Source organism: Colletotrichum destructivum, chromosome 4 (genome assembly GCF_034447905.1).
Source record: "Colletotrichum destructivum chromosome 4, complete sequence".
NCBI classification, from domain to species: domain Eukaryota; kingdom Fungi; phylum Ascomycota; class Sordariomycetes; order Glomerellales; family Glomerellaceae; genus Colletotrichum; species Colletotrichum destructivum.
In genome coordinates this window covers 1,599,578-1,622,343 of record NC_085899.1, presented here as the reverse complement: position 1 = coordinate 1,622,343, position 22,766 = coordinate 1,599,578, and the positions used below count along the sequence as shown (strand labels likewise).

Below are 22,766 nucleotides of genomic sequence, written 5' to 3'. Positions count from 1 at the left end.
TCCTCTACTCCTCTACTAACCCCCGCAAGAATCACCACAGACGGGGCTAACGCTTTGCCCGTCGTGTGGCAGGTATTTACTTCTACATACATACTCCTGTTCGTAGGTAGGTACTTATATATCGACCCGAGTGTAAAGTTTTGCTCCCGACCTCTTCGAGAAACAAGCCGATGGAGCAAATGTTGAAGAAACGCTCATTCATGCCCTTGACTCGTGATCACTTTCACTTTTCACCACAACAAGCTCTTGACTATATCCCCCCTCTTCTGAGCCGCTACTTGATCTCCTCAACGTTTCCCGAACCGACCGACCCCATCGGCCCAGCAAAGTTCAGAATGTCCCCCTCTTCATCGTCGAAACGCTCTCAAGACGCTTGTCGCCCTTGTCCCCCTGTTCCCCCGAACTAATTTCGACATCACATTTAGCCCAACGTTTATTTCTCTCGCAGGTGGAAGTCTAATGAATTTCCCGCTCAATCTTCCATCTGATAATCGGTTCGCCAATGGCCTCGGAGGTGTCTCCGAGAAACTTAAGGCCAGTATGAAAAGCTGTGAGGCGGGCGAGCAGCATTTCTCCCTCAAGAACGTTTCGAAAACACCGTCCGCCAATCCTTTTACTTTTGACTCGGACGTTTGCATCACTTGTCTTTTTTGCCATGTTACTAATCATTCGACCCAGCTTCTCGCACGAGACTCCGCCATACTGTCCCGTCTTCCCTTCCTGTTCAACATGCCATCCGTCCCACCAACCCTCCTGCATTGGCAGCTCGTCGTTGGTCCAAGTAGCTTCACCACCACGGAGTCCAGAAACTCTCTTAGCCTACGTAATCTGTCCATCTTCCTGCACACCACTTCTCTGTCTGTCTTCCACTCGGTCGCACACACCCACACACTCCGTCTCTCCGTGTGTGTGTCTTTTTCTCATACACACATACATAGTATGCATGCAACCACCGCCACTCTCGGCCGAGTAAAACAAAATCGGAGGGGAAAACAGAGGAGATGTCGTCTTCTCCTCCATTCGTGCTACAGTTCGTCGGCACCCTCTCGTCTGTTCTCACAGTTTCGGCACCAGTTCATCGGTGATGAAAGTTCCCTCGCGAGCAATTGGATTATCATAGCATCTTCATTGGCCAGATTTTGACAAAGACCGGACGTTTGGAAGAGAAAGAAGAAGGGAAAGTGCCATTCCTCGGGCATGGCAAAGTCGAGGCACATCGCAGCAGGTCTTACTCTCTCTTCCTTTCGTGTGCCTGCCATACCATCCTACCGTGCCACCTCACACGTACAGCTTTCCACTCACGGTACCCTCGCAACTGTGTGCTGCCAAGACGATTCTTTCTTTTCTTTTCTCCTCGCCCTCGGATGATCGCGTGTACCAAACAAGCCAAGAACTGAAACGTTTGCGACTGCGGAGGGATGATTCCCTTTCCTTATATCCTCGTGCCGCCAACCGCACCTCACGTTGACATGGATAAAGTCGCCGGCCGCATTGAAGGATGTCAACCACGTATACGGCACCTACACGCCCCAAGCTCGAAGTCCCAAAATGGCGGTGTAAGACGGTGACTTCCATCCGTGAGGACGCCTCCGTCTCCATGTCCACTACCTGCCACCACGCACAACAGCCCGCGTTGTTTGCAGCCATGTTGACAGGCCACGGTCAAACCGGAGCTAATTCCGAAACGAGACGAGATGCCCCCGAGTCCCGTCCGCTCGGTTGCTAGGCGCTTTCCGAGTGCCATGACAACGGGGTCGACGCACTTCCGTGACACAAAAGCTTGTGAGAAATATCTCGAGGTCGACGCAAACTGCCCAGGTGCGAGACGAGCTTCCGCCCTGATCCAAGTATCGATACTACCGTCTCCCAGCATCCTCCTGCGAGCTCATGACTCTGTATAGCAATCGCCCGAGAGCATCCCTCCCATCCACTAGGTAGGTTTGCCCGCCACGAAAGCTTTTCGGGCGGACATGCCACCTTGAGCTGCCCAGCAAGCGCATCATACCGTCGATCGATAAACCCCCCCTTCTCTCTCTCTTTCCATCTGATTCTGATGGGCGCAAACGATCATCCCAAGGGACGCAAACAATTGCTGCCTTGGGCGGCGTCTCGTTTGCATTACATTGCATCACCGTCCGGTTTCATCGAGATCGCGACGCGCAGACATAATGAACTGTGCTCTTCCAAAACTCGATGATGCAGCTTCTGCACAATCATGCGCATCGCTCCCAATGCGTGTGTTTCTTTTTCAGCCAGGGGACCAGCTCTCAGGGCACGAAACAGCACCACCAGCCCCTCTCGCCTAGCAAGGCCGTCGCTGCAAACTAGTCGACCTACGTACATCGTAAGACGACTGGAAGGGATAAAACGCAACACCTTTGAGAAGCACAAGACCGGGCCAGGACCTCGAGACGGCCCGGTCGGCCGCACAGGGCTCGTGATATCCGGCGGAACCTTGCGACCCGCCATGCCCACAACGTCTCGTACCACGGCGTACGATTCGTTCAACCTTCATCGGTCCGGGGACCACACGCTGGTGGCACCGCCATGAATCGGTGCGGAGAAACAGGCGTCGGCCCGAGAGTGGGGGGAAGAGGGCTTCGGCTGGTTGAAGAAAGGCTTCCTAGATGGGTGGCGGCCGCACGGGGTTGTCAACATCGACCCGCTCCTCGGCCGGAGCCGCCTTCCGTTCCATTGTCTCCGGGCCACACCCCAAGTTGCCGACCAGTCCCGCCTTCAGCAAGCCGCGGACCAGCAACACGAAACAGGGGCCAACATCACAGTCTGTTTTGGCAAAGCCAGCCTCCGGGGCAAGTTGTAATGGTGATTTTGGTTAGTGTGTCAATACACACACTGTTTGTTGTCCCTTTAAGACACTTCGCCGGCAAAGCATTGTGAACACCGCAGGGAACAGGTTCAAGGGTAGGGACACTAAAGTTATATAATGTGATAGCAGGCCTCAGCAGCCTGGTATTCCATTGCGTGTTCATTCGTAGCTCGTGAGTCTATCCTTTTGGATCTCGTTTGGATCGTCCTTGAGCCCTATTTTCCCTGTTTCTAAAAGTCCGCAAACACCATTGCTTGTGTCGGGTATCCCTTGAGCCAAACCCGACTCGAAAAAAAAAGAAGAAACCATCCATTTGGGAGAGAGATTCAGCGAGTGACCACCCCTGAATGCGAAAAGCGAGAGTCCTGAAGAAAAAAGAGTAACTGTATGTACAGCAGAAGAAAAACAAAAGAAAGTGTTCATCCACTTTCAGAGAGGCATATCCACCCCAAAAGCCCGATGGCCTCGAAATAAACATGGTTGCTCGCCCATGAAATAGAACGTGTGCCAGAATCGAAACTTGACCATCATTGCTTCAGCCGACTTACGCCGAGGCATAGGCCTGGCCAAGAGCGCTAAGGCCGGAGCCCGAGTTGAGAACGCCGTCGCTGGCCATGAAGTAGGAGTAGCGCTCAAGATACTCGAGGCTGTCCAGCTTGGGGATGTTGGTCTGGACGAAGCTGGTGATCTGCTCGGTGGTGCCAAAGGGGGCGAACTCGGTGAGCCAGACGGGCTTGCCATTGCAGATCTCGTGGACCGACTTGATGTGGTCGAAGAGGGTGGAGGCGGCGTCGGAAGGGGAGTACCAGTGGGTGACGCAGAAGTCGTAGGAGCAACCGGCGGTGTCGCAAGCAGACACCCACGACTTGAGCCAGTCGAGACCCTGGCCGGCAATGTTGCTGTTGGTGATGGCGGGGGCGCCGATCTTGACCTTGCCGGCATAGGGGTTAACGTATTTGATGTGAGCGGCGGCAGCGGAACCGGCGTCAAGGTTGCACTGGGAGGGCATGTCGCACTCGTTGAAGCTCAGGATATGAGTAGAGCCCTTGGCGATGGAGGCGTCGGCGTTCTGGGTCCAGCGGGCAGTGTGGATGTCGATAGGGCCCCAGAGCATGGGAACGAAGTCAACGCCCGAGGCGGAGAGGCCGTTGTCGCTCGAGTCCCAGTTGTAGGCCCAGGAGCACTCTTTGCAAGAGCCGGAGAAGAAGGGGTTGACCTTGGTGGCATCGTTGTAGGCGACACCGCGCTTGCCACCGGTAGTGGAGCTGACACTGGCAGCAACGACCTTGGCCTGCTCGACAACGGGAGGCTGAGAAGAGGAGGCCTGGGGGGCAACCGAAGTGAGGAGGGTGGTGCTGGGGGCAGCAATGATGGGAGTTGGGGTCGGGACCACGACAATGGAGGTGGAAGTGGTGGTCGGGGTGTACTGGACCTCGGGGACCTCGGGCTGGGGAGCAGGAGTGGGAGTGGGAGTGCTGGCAGGCACCGACTGGCCCTCGATTACAGTGACAGTGACCCAGTGGGTGACAATGTCAACCTTCATGTCGCGCTTGTCTGCATGCATGTGGCGATGAGCGTTGAAGCCCAGGGCCTGCTTGGCGAGGGCAAGCGAGGCGACGACAGAAACAGCCTTCTTGGTGTACATCTTGGCGGTTGTTGATAGATGATGGGTGGTACCAAACGTTAATGCGTTGCGGTGAGTTTGATAGGGCAAGTTGCTTGTGAATGGGAGAGCTGTTGGTGGTTCCTTTCTTGAAAAGAGTCGAAGAGGGCTGGAGAGATGAGGTTCCGGGCCTTGGAAGGAGGGTGAGTGGATATCGTTGGATACACACGGAAGGAGTGATGGGTTTGCTGGTTGTTCGGTCTGTCAAAGACGCGAAAAAGGAAAGTGATGCAGTTGTTGTTGGTGGGATTGGATGAACAACAGCTGGGTTTGTACGCGAGGTCGAAGCTGGCGACCGTTGGTGAAGAAGGAGTGTGTTTTGTTGACCGAAGAAGGGACAGGCAAGCCGGTTGATTTGAACAAGGAGAAACAGCTGGATAGAAAGAGTGTGGGGGAAGGAGACAGTATAAGAAGGGAAAGCAACTGGGTACTGCCGGCGGGAGGAAACAAAATCAACCAGGGACGTGGAACAAAACAATATGGAAGAGGTGGGAAGGTGAGGTCGACCGGGAGGAAGGAGCAACCTCAGATGCAGGTGCGGTTGGCAGTTGCCGGATTGGACGCGGGACAAGGTGCGGACTGTGGGTCCGTAATGGGTCGGGGCTGCAGACACTGGAGCCAACGGGGCTGATTTGCGATTCACCACGAGGAAGGAACGACGGTGGCCCCCCTCCGTACCTGCCCATCTTCGCGCACTAGGAGAAGCAGGGGGTAAGCGGGCCGGACGTACGAGGTATCGCGCTTTCCAGGAAAGGAAATGTCGTGGTGGCGGCTGCTTCTGCTGCTCCTGCTCCTGCTCCTGCCAGTACAAGTCACAACGACGATAGGTGGAGCGGGTCCTTCCACCTTCCAGACGTGTCGACACGTTCCCTTCTTCAGGTACGGATCCCTTCCTACCGTCACTGTCACTGTCGTGGTCGTCAGGCTAATCGATGGATTGTTCGTGCCAAACGGTTTGTCGCTTGGGGATTTGATCGCAGCTGGCAGGGTGGTGGTAACTGGCTGGTCTGAGTGGGAACCATCACCTCCTTGGCAGTTCATCGCAGCTTCCCCCTTCCTTCGTCCGATTCTTTATTTTCAAGGTTTTTTTTTTTCGTCCTTTCTTTTTTCCCTTTCTTTTTCCGGGGCGATCAGCGCTTCACAGGCCATGCTTTTTCTCTGCTAATCCCGGTCTTTTTCTTTTTTGTGGTACCCTCCTATCGCCCTGGGAGGGTCTGGACACTATGGATCTTCTTAACCCTGACTCTTTGGCAAGCGGCCAAGCGCTCGCTTAGTGGGCCAGAGGGGGAGGGGACGAGCGACGACACAGGAGACGCACTCCCCATGACGGGGATGGTGTGCTGGCGTTGCGTCCTGATGACAGACGATTACCTAGGGCTTCCTCGACTCTTCCGACTCAGACCCTCAGACTTGCTGCCCGGAGCGGAGGATCCAGGCGACTGCCAGCTTGTCGCAGTGTATCCGTATCTGTATCAGAAACACCCACAATGACATAGCACGCCTCAATCGCGTCCGCAGTCAACCTGCCAAGGGGGGGCAACCAGTCCGTTTCCTTTTCCCCAGCCATTTGGCTCTACACTGTTCCTCTCATACAGGGAGTCTCGGCTTACTTGGCTCTCGGTCATCGGCCACACAATATTGGTCATACCATTTCAATAGCCGTTTGACTGGTGCCAAACGAGGGAGAAACAAACAGTCGCAGCTGGATCATTATGGGTTGCCGCCCACCCACACCTCAACAGCAACAACAACAACTCCTTAGCGTTCGCTTGCAGCCCTTCGCCCTTTTCGCCTCTCTATCCGCCGGCGCCGGCCTGGCCCTTGCGGCCAAGAAGAGGGGAAAGGGGGGACTGCTACTTGGTTTGCTTGGAAGTCACCAACTGGTGGCGGATGGAGCAAGAAAGCGCCATTTTCGACCCCTGGTTTATGCAGGTACGGGGGCAAAAACGCTGCAGGAACCGGCACCACGGCGCAACCTTGGAAACACCGGGCAGACACCGGGCGCCAAGGATACATTACTGGATACGTTGCTGGAAATCGCGATACGACATTGTCACGTACCCTTTGGGTGTCATCGCTGCGAAAAGATACGCCGCCAAGAAAGTATCGTTCCTTGCTTATCCCCTCAACCGCGGGCCTCATCCGATCCAGCCAGCGGTTGCAAGACGATGCTGTACGCACTGGCTGGCTGTATGCACACGAACAGCACAGGTGGCAGTCGTTGGTAGGCAAGTCGATACTACATGCAAGTACACCGCTTCGGTAACGGTAACAGCGGTTGGTTGGCGCATTGCAGGAAACAACGAGAATGAGGTTGATACCTAGTGGCCTCCCGACTCGTGGTGTCGTCGTCCTTTAACCGTTGGGTTTTAGTTCAGCTCACTCACTAGGCTCGTTGCTGAGTGCAATTCGAGCCTCGACGCGGATCTTGACTTGACTTGACTTGACGCTTGGCCACATATAGAAGAGACGGGGGGAAACCTGCTAGAAACCTTAACCCCCTCTGTCTACTGGAGGCCAGTGCCTCCACCAATCGTCTTAGTTGCGGTGCTATCGATGGTAACTCTTCTGCAGAAAATCCCTCTGTTTTCAAGTCACTGCCCGAAACTCGTCAACATTGCCTTAGCTCCCGTCCTCACCCCCTCATCAGTGACAAGAGAGCGCTACTGTACACACACACACACACACACACACACACACACACACACACACACACACACACACACACACACACACGCACAGTCAGCCATCACCACGGAGACGTAACACAATCATCATCGACGCCCGAGACAGATCCGTCGCCGGACATTACCGCTCGGCAAAGCCCCTTCGTCTCTTCAACCGCCCTTGCGCAGCCCCCCTTAGTAAAGCCCTATCGCCAGTCAACGAGTCACTTTCCCTGAGTGCCGTTCTCTCTCACTCACTTGACCTAAGTAACAACGCCCTTGGGTTGGGCAAACAGTCCCAGCTGGCCATGAGGCGTCAGTCAAGGGTGGCAGGCAGAGCGGGCCCAGTTTTGACTTTTTGTACCACGTCCCACAGCGCCAGCATCAGACGAACAAAGAGTCGACGGCAGACTTGGGATGGCAGCCGCCCCGCGCTTGGGGCAGTCCGAGGGACATTGATGCCATTGTCATGGGAGAACGGGTCCAATGCGAGCTCGTTTTGAGCACGACAAGGCCCGCCCACCAAGACCCGTTTCACCACTTTAGGTATGCGGCCCACGTTATCGTCGTCGCTGTCGACTTGCTCATCCTTCCTTGCGTCCATGCCCCTTTCCGCTTAGCGGGTTACGTGGAGCCGGATGGATCGCCTGGACGAATCGACCTGGCACACAGTCCAGACTCTCCCAGGTCCTAGCCCGGCCCAGGCCAACTCGGGAGTCGGAGACTGGGGGGACGAGTCGGTCGATTCAAGAGAGAGAAAGCCCGCGGCGGTTCGACAGCGTCAGACCCAGCAGGGCCTGCAATCCGAACCCCAGGGCGCGCCGGCTGTGAAACCCTAAGCGAAATGAGCATCCGCCGCCACGGGGCAGACGTCCAGCAAATCCCGTCCATCATCCTAGAAGATGACGCCCATTATGGCACTTCACTTCCACTTGTCTGGCCCGTTTCTGACAGCGCCGCCCACATCCCTCGCCCAGTCCGTCCCGTCGCTTCCCTGCCCGCCGAACTACCCAGCTGCCCTAAACGAAAAGCCGAACGAGGCCAGCCCTCCGGATCACCCAAAGTAAAGCTTGTTGATCGAACAGGAAGCCATGTGCTAGGATGCGACAACCAGGGCAACGCAAGACTGCGCCACGCCGAAGCGAGAACCTCGGAATGTCACCCGGCTCCATCACCCGGGACTGCCACGCCGGCCGCTGTTCTCGATCAGGGCAGCCAGTACCTGTTCTGGGCGCTCAGATCATTCTGGTCCATTAGCTCTTCGAGTGTTCGCAGAGGCTGAAGCCGACACCCGCGGCACACGACTCAGAGCCCCTGGGCCGCGCAAGACGAACCAGTATCAGGACGCGGGGCTTTGCTTCGCTCTGGAAGAGGTAGGTATTCATACGGTGTAACCGGACCCTTACTGTAGTGCGATTCATCACGACGTACGTAATCCTTTCGGAACCGCCAGTCGCTTAGCGTCGTTCCCCGCCGAATCCGCCTGATTGTTGTTTAAATGCTGGACACGGATAGTATTGCGCCCACGACCCGAACGACCGGACCTCGAGGTTCAACAATGATCAAGGCAAACCAATGCATAAACCCTTGATCTGAACTCGGGGTTAAGGTTGTGTTTTATGCGTAACGACAATGGCACAGAGAAACGCGCCCGCCCCCTGCGTAACTGTCTCTCATAACATTTGGCATTACTTGCGTTGCTTTACGGCTTTACGGTTGCCGGCGCTGCATTGATAAAACTTTCCATGGGCTGCTGACGGTTACATGCCATTTCACCATTTTTGCCCCGACTCGAAATAACTCAGCATTGTCCCCGCGCCGACATGCTCTTTCTGGTACTCCCACATGGAACAGCACTCGAGGTCAGCTGCAGCCGCCGTCATCCATCCGAGCCCTTCCCTGAGGGGTCACTTGGATCCATGTATGTTATGTCGCTTTGAGGCACCCTGACTTGAACAGAGTGAGGGCGGGTGATTTGACAAGTATTCTTTGTCTGACTCCGGACCGAGGCTGTGGATGCGTAACGGGCTCATTCGGTATGTAAATATGACAGAAGACGTTGGTGACCGTGACACGGTGTTCCTCTCAGATCTAAGAGCGTAAGAAGAGGGAAAAGTCTGGTTTGCCATGCACCGGGCCTGTCATCTGAATTTGGGAGCTTTGGAGCCTGTCGTATGGTAAAGAACGTCCAGATACCTTGCAACGGAAGACATGCGATATGTACTGAGGGCCAAATTATAGCCCAAAGACAGTTGCTTGTTGCCGAAGTTCTCGTTAATCTCATTGGCTGCACCTCCCATCCCCATCAACCGACTAGGTGACGCGTCCGTATCCTTCATTTACCACCGGTATTGGGGGAGTCCCAAGTCTCATTTCTGACTTCAAAACGGGGGTTGTTACTGCAAAAGCTTCGGCATTCGGTTGTAACGGGAGGGAGGGGAGGGGTCATCCACGCATCCGGAGACCAAGCGCCCGGAAGGGATCCACGCCCGGCATCGCCAACCTCATTTGCGGGCAAACCCGATTCTCCCCGTTCATTGCATCAATCCCCTCGCAGACGCCGTTCGGTGAGCAGAGACTGGTGCCTGCAAAACTCACACTCAGAGAGCCTTGGAGCGCGCAGCCTCCACCAAGCCAACAAACAACTGCGGCTGAGGATGCCAAGCGGCCAATGACGTCCCGGCTTGGCTGGATTTGAGACCTGTAGCGGACCATCAATCGCCCGACGCCCTGCGACGATGACAATCATTGATGGCGTTACACGTGACTGTGCTGCCTTGGGCATGGCGTGCCCACATCGAGCTGAAGGCGACGTCAGGTTTGATCTAGCCTGGCCGTTGAAGCTATTGTGTCAAGCTTCAAGACGCTCCTGTAGCTCCAGTTGGTGCACAATTTTCATGTCACGTTGACGAGGGATATCATCATATTGTAAATCTTGGAAAGCTTCTTAAAGCCTACAGCACCATGAATTCTGCTCAACCATTGCTTCCCCTTCTCGCGGCCGCGCCGGATCATAACGACTTTGATTACGGGGTATTCTTTCAGGGTGATGAGCTGCTTCTCGGAGACGAGAACGCCTATTCGAGCGAAACGCTCTCAGATTCCCCCCCAAATGGGGTATCTGCATCTCTACATGGAAACCATGGCGGAGAGAATCCATCACAGAATGCCACCGCCCAGAAGCAACGACTCGAGAGGAGGGGACACACGAAAAGTAGAAGAGGGTGTTTCAACTGCAAGCGACGGCGAATCAAGGTGAGACGCCGAGCTGATGAGATCTACTGCTAGACTAAGACTGCTCGCAGTGCCAAGAGACACATCCGTCCTGCGGTCATTGTGTCAAGTCGGGACTGAAATGCGAATATCCAAATGCCCCAGCTATCGTACACCAGGTATGTCAAGACGATCGTACTTTGGGTCACTCGTCTAAGTCGAAGTCGTGGCCTCTAGCCTCATCATCAAGTGCCACTGTTCAGCCTGCAAGACATGCGGTTCTTTCAGCACTTCATGCTGCAGTGTTATCCACATCACCCCCTGGGGAACGAGAACATCTGGACGCACGAGGTTCCATGCTTGTCCCAAAGTGTAAGTTCTATCCTTTGCTCTTGACGGTATTTTGCTCAGGTTTTATCTCCAACAAGCACGAGTTTCTCATGCACGCCATCCTCGGAATGGCCGCCTGCGATCTGATGAGCACCGACCCGAGCCTTTTGAGCTTTGCCATGGCACACCGCGTCAAGGCCATAAAGGCCATCAAGAAGTCCCTCGCCGAGTTGCCCCGTCAGAAGGGCACGACGTCGGAGCACGCCAACGCGCTGGTGGCGACTTGCTTCGCGCTGACGTTCCAGTCGGTGACGTTCGAGGATGGCATGGCCGAGTACATGACTTTCATCCGCGGCATCCTCATCATCGGCACGCAGATGTGGATCAAAGGCATCAAACCCATCTTCGTGAACCTCGTCGGCGACGATTCGCACGCCGTGCTGGAGCCCAAGATGGAGGGCCTGCCGCTGATCCAGAAAGAATGGGCCGATGGCGCGGTCGAGGCCATCGGCGGACTGCGAGGGCTTTGCCGGGATGTGGTGGAGATTGAGTATTTCGAGATTATCATGGACATGGCGACCAAGCTGCATTCGTCGTCGTGGGAAGGTAAGTCGCTTTCACATACCAGCATCTGCTGCGTTTTATGGCATGGGATATGGCAATACTGATGGATGATGGCGATGCTGCATCAGCGTATCAAGCCCTATCGAAGCACTACGGATGGTGGATTCAGCTCCCGCACGAGAAGTTCCAGCGCGTCATCGACATGGGGAACCAGACCATGATCCTCCTGGCGAGCCACTGGATCGCCTTGAAGCAGATCATGGCCTTCATCACCAACGTAGAGCACGAGTGCCGCGAGAAGGCGCCGTCACAAGGGAGCACGGTCGATCTGGGCATTATTCGCTGGCTGGGGTATCTCAACAAGCAGGTTGACCACGAGCACCTCATCTACAACCAGTGGCCGTTGTGGGTGGAGAGCCAGCTGAGCCGGGATTTGGAATTCTTTGGGAAGAGATTCTGAGGTTGTGAGTGCGTGTCCGGGTCTGTTGTGTCATCCCAGCGGTTTATTTGTTCGAGTCCTCGGCGACGGACGCGGGGATGGTTTCTAGCCTTTCGAACAGTTGCTGTGCTTTGTTTTGTAGCGATCTAAATCGAGGAAGAGGAAAGTCGGCACGTTGGTCAATCTCCATGCCAGCTATCATTTTGCTCCGCATTGTACCTACGAATCCCCAACGAGACATGCGTTCGGAGGGCGGGGGAGTGGGTTCCGCCTTGGTCCAGCCCTACGCAGATTGATCAACGCGAGTAGTTTCCACCAGGCCGTCCGTGTCATTTCCGGCGAAAGGGAGACGAGAAGACAAGCATTTCGGCTCCCATCCAACGATCGCTGGACGAGACCTCGCCGATCCTCATCTCAAATAGCGGATGATCTCTGTGCCAACGCGGGGGCGGGACTTCTCGACCCTTTTGGGTGCCTTGCTGCGAGACCGAGTGCGGTGTGCTCACTCCATCCATCCTCCGAGCCGGCCACCCGCCCCTCCCCGTTACCACAGCGCACCGCCTCTCCGTGGTCGGCGCATTTGATTGGCCGGGATGGGCAAAACGAGGAATACGGCGGCCGAGTGTGGGGCCGTCGACCAATGGGGCCATCGGGGCGGACACCCGTATCATACCTGCCAAAATGGCGTTCCTCCTCCACACTCTACACCCCTTCCCGCCCCCCTCCCCCCCCCGGTTTCCCTGGCGAACCTGTTTGCGTACTAAATCGCTGGTGAAGCAAAGACATGCGAGGAATACGGTGCGGAACCTGGGCGGAGCATGGGGGTCTTTGCGGGGAGGGCAATGGATGAGACTGAACGTACCATTTTCCTCTCCCAAAAGCTGCTGCTGCCTTCGAACCAGCCCACGGGCCTGATGTCAAGCTTACTGCGCCTCTGACGTCCTTGAGTTGTGGTGCTCTCGATTGAATGGACGGCACTCGTCAGAACCAGGAGGACGAAATACCGAATGGCGAGGATGTGCGAAGCGGCGTCAGACGAGGTGCAGCCGCTTTTTGTCTTGCTCCGTACGTGGCATTCCTCGCATTCGCAGCTTGTGAAGGGGCTGTGTCTTCTCCCTCATCCATCCTCTTGCTTCAACCTTCACCCGTCGACTTTTCCGCCATCGAACTCAGCTTGCGTCGAGGCAAAATATACATCTATATAAAGCCCGCATTTGCTCCGTCGGTCAAGATAGTTGAGTTGCGACGGCACCAAACAACTTTGGCATTACCTACCATACATTTCATTTGGAAGGTTCAACACCATTCCCTTTCTAGCTTTGACGAACCCCCACTCGGCCAAGATCAAGCTGTGGTCGGCGACGCTGCAACACCAGCAACGGGCACATCGAACAACCTCCCTCGAAACAGCAGTCGACGTCTGCGTGATTAGCACAGCTGCCCCATCACTCCATCATGCCGGTCCTCGCAGAAAAACTCCACAACATCCCCAGTACGTCGTCCCTTCCTACGTACTCGTCCGTGACAGAGGTCGAGCTCGCCGAACTCTCGCCTTCGACATCATCTTCCAGCCTCCCGCCAACATATGACGACGCGACTGCCACGGCTACCGCCGCCACGGTCTGGGCCTCGACAGGCAGAAGAGATGTAACCGCCAGCAGCTCGAGCGAGCCATCATTGGCAGCCTTCGCCCCCACGGCGCACTTCCAAATCGAAGCCCTGGGGAAGCAATGGCTGTCGCTGCCCGTCGGCACGCGCCCGGACCCGATCCCGGTCCACCGCGTCGAAGCGGGGTCCTGGGACCCCGGGTCCCTCCCGGCGTACGTCTCCCTCCGTTTCTCCCGCAGCGACAACAGCTGCCACCTCGTGCGGGGCGACGACGCATCCCAGACCCCCGTGTGCACTACACTCTACCGCTTTGGGCCCGGCAGGCCGCCCGTCTTCCGCCTTCCACAGTCGCTCGTCTCCCCTCACGGGCCCCCAGCAACCCCGGCAAGAGAATCAATGCAGGTGGACGACAACGACGACGACGACGACGACGACAGAGTTAGGGCTAACGATGGGGAACTGGACCTCCCCATCGTGTCCAATTCACTCACCACGAGGGCACAGCGGCTCAAGACGCCCCTGGGGACCTTCCAGTGGCGCTACGCCTCGAGCCGGGAACGCGCCACCGCCGTCGAGGGCGCTGACAACCTCCTCGTCTGCGAGCTCGTGCGGAGCGTCGCGGTGGCGGGCGGGAAGAAGACCCAGGAGGAAGCCGCGGCGACGGTCGCGCAGTTTGTGCGCGGGCCTGGGACGAGGACCAAGGGGTCCGGTCGCAGCACGGCGGGGAACGGGGGCAGGCTGATGGTTGATTTGACGCGGTGGACGGATCGGAAGGACGGCGCGAGGGATGCGGTCGAGGTACTCGTTGTCGCGAGCTGTGTGTGCATGTTGAAGAAGGAGGTGGACCGCAGGAGGATCCAGCAGGTGATGATCATGGCCGGAGGAGCGAGCGGCGGCTGAGGTTGGTCTCGATCGTCTCCATTATGTGGCCCTGATTGTGCGGATTACGTCTGATGCTTTGCCACCTATGGTCGTAGATGTTGTGCTGCTGCAAGACGCTTGTTCAAATTCTATCTCTCACCATTCCGGAAAGTGCACGCTGTCTCTCTTCATCATTGTATATTGCTCGGTGTTCTCGGCCAATAAAATCCCACGTCATCTAATTGCAGGAAGTACGTTCTCAGACTGCGTATGCCAAGTTGGTAGTAGCTATTGCGTTCTGTAAAACTCTTCCGAGAGCAAAGACATGCAATGCTCTGATGGACGGGCCCGTGGATATGGTGCGAACGGTAGTGGTGCTGGTGGTGTCTATGAGGTGTGTGAGGTGGTGAGAACTCTGGGCGGCCTGCAGTCCGGCCACGCCCTGCTAGAGATATGTCATTTTTCATTACATAGATACACCGGTCGACCTAGACGCAAATCTTTCGTCATGGATCTTCTCCATTGTGTTATTGTCGGTCCTTCTAGAGATGCAACACCATCATCCCTCTTGCAGTAGACGTAGCCCCTTCTCACCATAGGACACAGGCGCCAGGACACGAAGTGGTGTAGAAGAGCGTTGATGGGTCTTGGATGAGTTGGATGAAGGGTATCCTCGCAATTGCATGCTGTAGCACTTCTTCCAGAGTCTTTTTTGCCAAGGCGGATTTGGTTGACGGCGGGGAGTGCGGTCCTCGTCGTCGTAGACGTGCCGATGCATAGATGGACTTAGAAATGGAACAGTATCCAACCGCGGCGGCCACGATCGGTGAGGCATATCTCCGGAGTTCGGACCTCGAGATTCGAGACATACACTCACTCTTTCAAGACATGTGTTCCTCGTCCATGGGGAAACCATCGCGAACCACGTGCTCAAGGCCCGAGGGGGTTCTAGATGGTCTCCGTTCCGCGAGTAGTCAACGAGCAGATCACACAAACCCAAGCCCAATCACGAAGGGAAACGGAGCGCGTCGCGTCGGCAGGCTAGACTTTATATTGTTCGTGTCGTTCGAGGCCAGTAGCAGTACCTTGCTGGGTCTCCATCTCCGACTAGAATCTCACTCAGTCAACCCACACGCCCATTCCGCGTTCCCACCGTCTCTCGATGTAAGCAACCATCTTCTCGCCCAGAGACCCCGATTCCGTTGAACCCTCCGGAATGGGGGCGAAGAAAGAAAACTCCAACACGCAGACACGACAATTCAACCAGCCAACCCCTACTGACACATCTAGGTCAATGAAGCTGCACATGCCACCCAGGCTCTCTTCGAGAGCAGTAACGGACAGAGCAAATGACAGGAAAAGGACATCCGTGTTCTTCGTCCACCCACGTCGCAACCACAGAGATGCCACGAGTGGGACGAGAACCGCAAATGTCCACTACATACATGAAAGAAAAGGAAGAAAAAAAGAGGAGAACAAGCTTCCTCAACAAGAAGACGTGAAATCGTCAGAGAAGCACAGGCCCGGTCGTGTAGGGCCCCTTTGCCGTTCTCTCATACCACCTCCTCCGTTCTTTTTTCTGTTTCCACATCATTGATCGTCTTTTCCGAGTCCATCATCCAACACTCGCGCCCGTTCTTTAAGGTTACTGACACCGATAGGCTTCCCCCGTCCAATCACTGGGTGAGCAGTGCCGCGGACGGGGAAGCCGCGTCGTCTGCTCCTCCTTAAGTCGGGCTCGTTGTGAGGAAATAAAACAAAGTCGTACTGCGGGGTCGATGCTGAATTCTCAAAAGAAAAAAGGAGGTCATTTCAAGTCGTCAAAAATCGTGAGCTCGTCCAGGAATACGTTGTACTACAATCAACAACGCCAGATCTCTCCAGCCCGGCAGGCCACATATGTGTGATGGAAAAACGTATGGTGTCGGCCCGCCAGGACAAGTCCCACCAAGGGCGGCAAACACTTCGCTTGCCCTTAAGTGAACCGCATACCCCTCCAACGGCCAGGCAGCTCGCGCTCTTGCACGGCGACGGCGACGTGATTCTCCCCTTCGCAGCCGAAACCGCGGTTCTTAAACTGCTCGGGTCCGCACTGCATTACCGCGCCGTGGTTCGAGTTGGGTCTCAGACCTAGCGGCTCGGCCGCCTTGCGCGCGGCACGCGAGGTCCACGCACGAGCAGCCTCAGCAAAGGACCGCCGGGAGTCGTTGGAGGCGATGCTGCTGTGGGTGCTAGCCGCGTACATCGGGTTTGGGGGCGTGAGGTCGGTGTCTATGGGAACAGGGCCAAGAGAAGACGAGGGCGCGTGCTTGGCCAGTTTATTGGTGGCCCGGGTCGAGTTACTAAACGACCGGCGGATAAAGACAATGCCACCACCGACGGCTCGAGGGGGCGGAGGCGGGGGCATATAGCTGGGAGGAGGCGGCGGGGGAGGCATGGACTCTGAGGCAGAATGCGCATGGGACCGTGGCTTGCGTAGGCCGGGAATGGAGAGGTCGGCGGACATGCGTGATGCCGTTTTGCGTAACTTCTTGGCGGCCGACAAGTCCTCTTCGTCGTCGAAGCCGCGCTTTCTATTCCCGTCGCGGGAGTCCGGCAGCGGTTGGACCTCTTCCGTCGGCGGAAGAGGCCATTGACCCGAGACGCGCTCGGCGAAGGACTTCTTGTCCGCGGGAGGCCTGGTCGAGTAGATAGTCTTAGCCGGGTTGATCGACGGCGGGGGTGGCTGGCGAGTGGAGCGGATGGCATGCGCATCGAAGAAGCCGTCTCTCATCAGCTGCTGGTAGCTGGCCATGATCTCCTCTCTGCTGGGCATGCCGGCGCCGTTGTTTGCCGTAGCCGCGGCGGCCGACGCGCCAATGCCACCGTTGTTGCCACTGCCGAAACCTCCAGCTCCACCTCCTTGGGCGAGAAGCTTGCCGTCCAGGCTGAGAGGGCGCTTAGCCCCCTTGTCCCTGACGAAGCTCAGCTTCTCACGCAGGCCGCCCCAGAAGCCCTTCTTGCCCACATGGCTGCTGGCCGAGCTGGCGGGTCTCTTAACTTCGCCGTAGGTGACTGTCGGTTGTTGCAGGAGTGGCTGAGATTGCTGATGCAGCGGCTGGTGGTACTGCTGCTGCTGCTGTTGTGGTTGATGATGAGGCTTCTGCGGTGAGAAGACCCCGGCGTTGGGTGCCTCGACGTAAAAGTCCATGTGGAAACGGCGCGCAATCTCGGAGGAGTCCTCTGGGCCGAGAAAATCGATGGGTGGCGCAGCTGAGGCGCGGTCGTTCATGGAACCCTCGACGAAGCGAGAGTTGGCGCGCTGTGCCGAGTTTGCGCGTTTCGCTGTAGGCCGCTGGCCATTGGAGGTGCATGTGGTATTTGCTGTTGAGCCCATGATCGGGTGGGAGGTCAGCGGACCCAGGGCGGGCGAATCCTCCATGTGCATTGTCGATGTGTTTCGCGATACTCTGTGTGTGTGTGTTTGTGTGTTTGTGTGTGCCGACGTATAGAGAGATTTGTTTGTGATGGCGATGATGGTGTTGGCGGTTCGTCAACTCAGAAGCCCGACGTCCTACTTTCGATTTGTATTAGGGGAGAGGCGCGACGTGGCGTCAGACCCTGATGAGCGAGTAGTCGAGAAGAAGGTTGCGACGCCGGCGTGATGCTGCAGGAGCGTCCGGAGAGGTTTTGTTTACTTTTCCGCCGTCACATCTGCCACAGGCTCCGCAACCCGTGCATTTACAACAACCTCTGTCGTCGCAGGCTTCTTCCCTGCACAGCTGCACGACTGCAGAAAGAGGGGAGAAGACGATGTGCAACGAAACACGGCGATGAAAGAAGAAAAAGGATGTGGAGTGGGGTGGGATGTAGGAATATATGGGATATAGTGAAGAAGAAGTTGGATGGAAAACGTGAAGTAGTGGTGGTGGTGGTGACGAGCTGGAGGCGTGTTGATCTTGTTGGACTAAACGGATTGGAAGGGCAACGATGGAACGGGGAGGGGGCCAGGGATTGGTTGATTGGTGGCTGTTGGCCGCTGGGAGCTACTATTGCTTGTTGCCGTTGCCGCCACTGTTCTAGGTAGGAACCTCCTCCAAGAGGCACGAACTGGTTGCTCGGGCAAACAAAACGCGTCCACAATTGTCCTGTCCCCCTGGGTACCTACGCTCCCTATCTAGAGTAGGTACCTGGACGCGATTCTCCCTTGTCAGTCCCACTTGGCGTGCTACTCTTCGCCAAGGCACCCTCACCTTAAAAACTGGCCTGAGCTTTGGCCATGTAAGGTATAGACCTCTTTTCCTCCTTCCTTCCTTCCATCATCACATTGCATTCTCACCTCACCTCCATCCCATCCATCCATGAACACTATCGTTCCATTGCGTTCGAGAGCCTCGCCGTATAGTTTTGGGGGGGGGGGGGGGGGGTCGGATCTGCTGCGTCTCCGACGCCGTGCTACAGGCTCCACACGCCGCGTTGCGATATCCCCGGTTGAGTACAACCACCCTCACAGAAGCACTTGTGTGCATCTAGCCAAGCTTCGTGGAATCTGACGATCAGCACGGTGCATCTCCATCACCACCATGGCCGCTGGTTAGTCACAATGTTCTTCGCAAACATTCGCCTCTCTCTCAGCTTACACTCATCTTGATCCAAGCAAATCTTAAGTGCTGGACGTCTCCATTTTTCTACGCAGAAGCAGCAAGAAATAAATACATGTGAAGCTAGCCCAAGTCCCACGTCCCTTTGCCCTTGTTACTCATTGGCCGACTAACAGTTGCGATTTGACGCACATCTTCATGGGCCTGACATTCCTTTCGTTTTAGAGGCCAATCTGAATAGTGCCAAGGCCCCAGCAACAAAGGCCGTCCTGCCGAAATGGAATGATAAATAACACATGGGAAGAAAGAAGTCCGATCGCTCGTGGCTAAAAAAAAAAAAACCAGCCGTAATGATCAGGTAGTGTCGAAATGTTAATGTGCGCAGATCAAATATAAGAAAATGCGCGAGGTACGCCGCCGATGATTTAAAAGTTCAGTAGGCAATTGACCCTTCCGTCCGTACACCTCGTTGCCCCGGAACGCCTGATGCCGGATATATCCCTTTCCAAAGAATAAGAAAAAAATACCCAAAGAGAAGCTACCAGAACGCGAAAAGTGCCACACCTGCTCAAGGCAAATACGAGTTGTTTTGCCTAAGCTTGCATGAGCCATCAGCACGCTTGTACTCCATGTTTTCTGTCGGTAAGAAGCGTTGATTATAAAGAGCGCTGGCGTGGTGGACGTCTTGTTGGCGTTGTCTGTCAAACAGAGGACGCGTGTCCTCGACGAACGTATCTCCGTAGCCACGCTTAGCGCCTGCACGGGCAACCTCCGGCAACTGGTCGTACATCGAAACAGGAGCGGCCTCAATGGGCTCAGTACGGCCTGTCAAGTGAGAGGGCACCGACGTAAGCCTCTCGATAGAGGGAAGCATGGGCGGAAGCTTGGTGCCCATCTGTGAGGGGGCCTCTGACACAGGGGCCAGCTGCCGAGGGGGCAACGAGTCTCTCCTGTAGTCGGGCTCACGCCTGGCCATGTCCATGTCCTTGGGGCCGTGAGCAGAGCCATAGACGGAAGGAGATGGCGGCATTACCGTGGCAGATGGACGTCGGTCGTAGGCATCGCGTGGTGTTGGCGGCGGGTTGCTCGCTGCGTACTGAGAGCTGGGCCGACTGGAGTAGACGTAACCGGAGTTTGGGTGATACGGTGAAGGCTGGCTCGACTGGTAGGAAGCCGTGGTCGGTGAAATGGGCGGCGGCTGGACTGCAGGTTGTCCGTACTGGTGAGGGGGGTACGGGGCAATGGAGGCATCGGATCCAAATCGCAGATGAACGTTGGTTGATGGTGCCGGGCCATACGACATGGGCGGCGGCGGTGGTGGCGGGGCCTGGAACGTCTCAACAATGGAAGGCCTCCGCTCAGGGACCGGCGGGTATGCAGCGCGGTGTTCGCTGCTGTTGCTAGACGATCGAGCTCGGTATTGTTCGGCGTTGCTTCGTATCTCGGGGGTTTGCGTCCTCCTGCCGTTCCTGTACTCATTCTCGGGGTTGTTCTCGAATTCGTTTCCGGTGGGTTTGCCGTCACGCCTCCTCATGCGAACGTCGCGACGGATTCTTACACGGCAGCCCTGCTCAGATATGGTCTTGCTCAGGCTCGTGCTCTCCGTAAGACCTGGGAACTTCTTGGCGCTAAAGACACTGAAAGGCACAGACTTGACGGCCATTCTGTACAGAAAGCTCGGATTGATGGCCTCGTCGGATGAATCACCTTCGAGATCGCGGTCCTCATCTTGCTTGATATCCTCGTAGAGATGAAAGACCAGGACGTAGCGTCCCTCATGACGAACTGACAGGTCGGGGAACAAAAAGTAGCCAGCTTCGGTAGGTCGGTCCAGGTAGGCCATCCCGGACACAGGCATACCCGTCAACACAGGAGCCAGGGCCGCAGCGGGGGTATTGACGCGCCCATGAGCCATGGGGCGAGCAGGGCAGAGTTCGGCGAACAGAAAGAAGTTTGCCTTGTAGCTGAAAGTGATGTCTCGCGCTTCTTCTCTCGTGGGGCCCTCGTAAACATGCAGCTGTACAACGGGAGGTGGGTCGACAGGACGACGGTCGGCGGCAGCTTAATATCGATGTCAGAAGGCTCATAGAGCACACAATGGGCACATCAAGGTTTCTTACACTTCAGGCCAGAACCACATGCTCGCGCACGCTCGGGTTGTTGCAGAACCTTCAGTTCATAAAACTTCCTCGGGCCACCTCTCGTCGGCCTGTCGGTATAGGACTCCGACTCGGCTACGGCCTCGAGCGGAGGGCGGTGGGCAATTAAAGGTGACATCGCAACCTAGTGGTGAGGGGACTCGTTCGATAGTGGTAGATGATGGATTCGTTCCCGTAAATGGGGTTGGGTAATCTGTAGCCGTGCACCAGCCTGGTCGAGCGTTAGAAACTGGGTGGACGTTGAGGTGGCTCATGCGCCATATGAAGTAGACCTCAATGATGTATGCGGTGTCCTCAATTCAAAAAGAGTCCGACAAGCTGGGCGCTGCCCCGGCAGTATGGAACGCAGGGTGCGAGGCCGTTTTCCTATCAACAGTGAACGACTTACCAGCACGCAGCAGCACGGTACGGTGGCGCTTCTGAGAGAGAGCAAATCCTTCACTTCCTTCCAAAAAAACCAATCAGTCGAGGTTCAAGTCTGGAAGAGTAGGGTCAGCGATGTCGATGGTGATGACAGCGACAGCGAGGTAGGTAGGTTGTCATTAATCACAGTCGACTCGGTGCGGTTGGTGAGCAGGAGGAGAAGAGGAAAGAGCGACGGGTGGGAATGGGGGTTTGATGAGGGAGAGCGATGGGAGAGTGGGACAGGGTGGGTACAAAAGAGTGGGAAGCGAAGGAACGCAATTGGCTTTGGGGTGTCTGATGGCTGGGAACTTGGCTGGACCGGGGTGAGAGAGAACTGGCTCGGCTCGACTTGGAGGGATGAGGGGAGAAGTACAGACACATCACTTAGGTACCTGCGTGGCCTGGTACCTAGATACCTACCCAGATAGGCAAGTATGAGACGGTGGACAGTGTGGATAGCTTGAGGGCTTGGGAGCACTGAACAAGGGACCGCCGAGGGGGCTACAGGACCAGCCAGAATTGGCTCAGCCTACCGAGGGCGGATGAGAGTGGACAGCGACTAGCAAACCGAAAGCGCACATGGTATAGACGGTAGTTATGGACAACCGACACTGTAAGCCAGCACTGGGTGTGAAAGAGGAGTCTGGACAGTGGAGAGGGACCCAACGCCTCGGACTGGGGCCCCAGCTGACTCGGCGGTAATTGTAAGGGATCGGATGACAATCATGGCTGCTCCATGGCCTAAACTCAGAACAGCCGCTTGACTCTTGGTTTGAATGCAGAGAACCCGACCGAGGTGCTCTGCTGAGTCAACCATGTGCTGTCTCGGTCGCCCCTGAGAACCTGCTTTGTTCTGTGTTCGCACAGTCTCTGTACGCCCACAAGCTCGCTCGACCTGGCTCTATTAGGTGGATGGCGCCGTTCCTCCCATGCATCTCACGCCAACCCACCGAGGTAGCGGGCGTTGTGTCTGCTCAACTGGACTGAAGGGGGGGGGGGGGGGGGGGGGGGGCACGGCGAACGCTAGTCTCAGATCTAGTCCCTATCCGTCAAGCACTTCGTCGCCCGCACATGGGGCGATGCGTGTTACGATGCTTAGCGAAGCACTGGCTTGGGGTTCTTTTGCAGGGCGGTTGGCCGTCGGCCGCTTCGAAACCGCCAAAGAGTGACGGGGTGTGTCTAAATGTGACCGCATCACAGCCTTTGACTAGGCAGTTACAGAGTACGGATATACCTCGTGCAATGCGTGGGAAGGTTTGGCTGATTCCCGAGCGCATTGGGCCATCACGATTCACTAGTCATCATGACTGGCCCTTCTTTCCCAGCCTGGTGGTTCAGGGCCTGTCTGTCGTCAGTCACTCGCTCCCAAGTTTTACGACCGTCCAGTGGCAGGCCAGACAGATACGATACTTTTGCTTAAACCTTTTGTCCCCTTCTTTTTTTTTCTTTTT

At 56.2% G+C, this 22,766-nt stretch overlaps 8 protein-coding genes across 8 annotated transcripts; 5 read left to right on the top strand and 3 right to left on the bottom strand.

Annotated features, from left to right (window-relative positions):
* Positions 1-459: 459 nt before the first annotated feature.
* CDEST_06411 (uncharacterized protein) lies at positions 460-1,143 on the top strand (the record flags this gene model as incomplete). The annotated part of the gene is made up of 1 exon (XM_062922570.1): positions 460-1,143. One exon carries the CDS (start codon positions 460-462, stop codon positions 1,141-1,143), a length of 684 nt encoding a protein of 227 aa, XP_062778621.1.
* A 1,772-nt stretch (positions 1,144-2,915) lies between these two features.
* Positions 2,916-4,846, bottom strand: CDEST_06410 (Putative glycoside hydrolase superfamily, asl1-like, glycosyl hydrolase catalytic). Its single transcript, XM_062922569.1, has one exon. The coding sequence runs from the start codon at positions 4,470-4,472 to the stop codon at positions 3,372-3,374; it is 1,101 nt and encodes a 366-aa protein (XP_062778620.1). The 5' UTR covers positions 4,473-4,846; the 3' UTR covers positions 2,916-3,371.
* Positions 4,847-7,794: 2,948 nt separating this feature from the next.
* CDEST_06409 (uncharacterized protein) lies at positions 7,795-7,995 on the top strand (the record flags this gene model as incomplete). The annotated part of the gene is made up of 1 exon (XM_062922568.1): positions 7,795-7,995. The coding sequence occupies one exon, from the start codon at positions 7,795-7,797 to the stop codon at positions 7,993-7,995; it is 201 nt and encodes a 66-aa protein (XP_062778619.1).
* Positions 7,996-8,000: 5 nt separating this feature from the next.
* On the top strand, positions 8,001-9,309 carry CDEST_06408 (uncharacterized protein; the record flags this gene model as incomplete). The annotated part of the gene is made up of 1 exon (XM_062922567.1): positions 8,001-9,309. One exon carries the CDS (start codon positions 8,001-8,003, stop codon positions 8,436-8,438), a length of 438 nt encoding a protein of 145 aa, XP_062778618.1. The 3' UTR covers positions 8,439-9,309.
* A 690-nt stretch (positions 9,310-9,999) lies between these two features.
* CDEST_06407 (Putative zn(2)Cys(6) fungal-type DNA-binding domain, fungal transcription factor) lies at positions 10,000-11,868 on the top strand. The gene is made up of 5 exons (XM_062922566.1): positions 10,000-10,411; positions 10,462-10,548; positions 10,607-10,741; positions 10,798-11,305; positions 11,392-11,868. Exons 1-5 carry the CDS (start codon positions 10,121-10,123, stop codon positions 11,721-11,723), a joined length of 1,353 nt encoding a protein of 450 aa, XP_062778617.1. The 5' UTR covers positions 10,000-10,120; the 3' UTR covers positions 11,724-11,868.
* A 1,289-nt stretch (positions 11,869-13,157) lies between these two features.
* CDEST_06406 (uncharacterized protein) lies at positions 13,158-14,210 on the top strand (the record flags this gene model as incomplete). The annotated part of the gene is made up of 1 exon (XM_062922565.1): positions 13,158-14,210. The coding sequence occupies one exon, from the start codon at positions 13,158-13,160 to the stop codon at positions 14,208-14,210; it is 1,053 nt and encodes a 350-aa protein (XP_062778616.1).
* Positions 14,211-15,845: 1,635 nt separating this feature from the next.
* CDEST_06405 (uncharacterized protein) lies at positions 15,846-18,127 on the bottom strand. Its single transcript, XM_062922564.1, has one exon. The coding sequence runs from the start codon at positions 17,596-17,598 to the stop codon at positions 16,147-16,149; it is 1,452 nt and encodes a 483-aa protein (XP_062778615.1). The 5' UTR covers positions 17,599-18,127; the 3' UTR covers positions 15,846-16,146.
* A 671-nt stretch (positions 18,128-18,798) lies between these two features.
* On the bottom strand, positions 18,799-21,510 carry CDEST_06404 (Putative velvet factor). The gene is made up of 3 exons (XM_062922563.1): positions 21,299-21,510; positions 20,872-21,121; positions 18,799-20,812 (listed from the first exon to the last, which is right to left on the bottom strand). Exons 2-3 carry the CDS (start codon positions 21,026-21,028, stop codon positions 19,320-19,322), a joined length of 1,650 nt encoding a protein of 549 aa, XP_062778614.1. The 5' UTR covers positions 21,029-21,121; positions 21,299-21,510; the 3' UTR covers positions 18,799-19,319.
* Between the last annotated feature and the right edge of the window lie 1,256 nt (positions 21,511-22,766).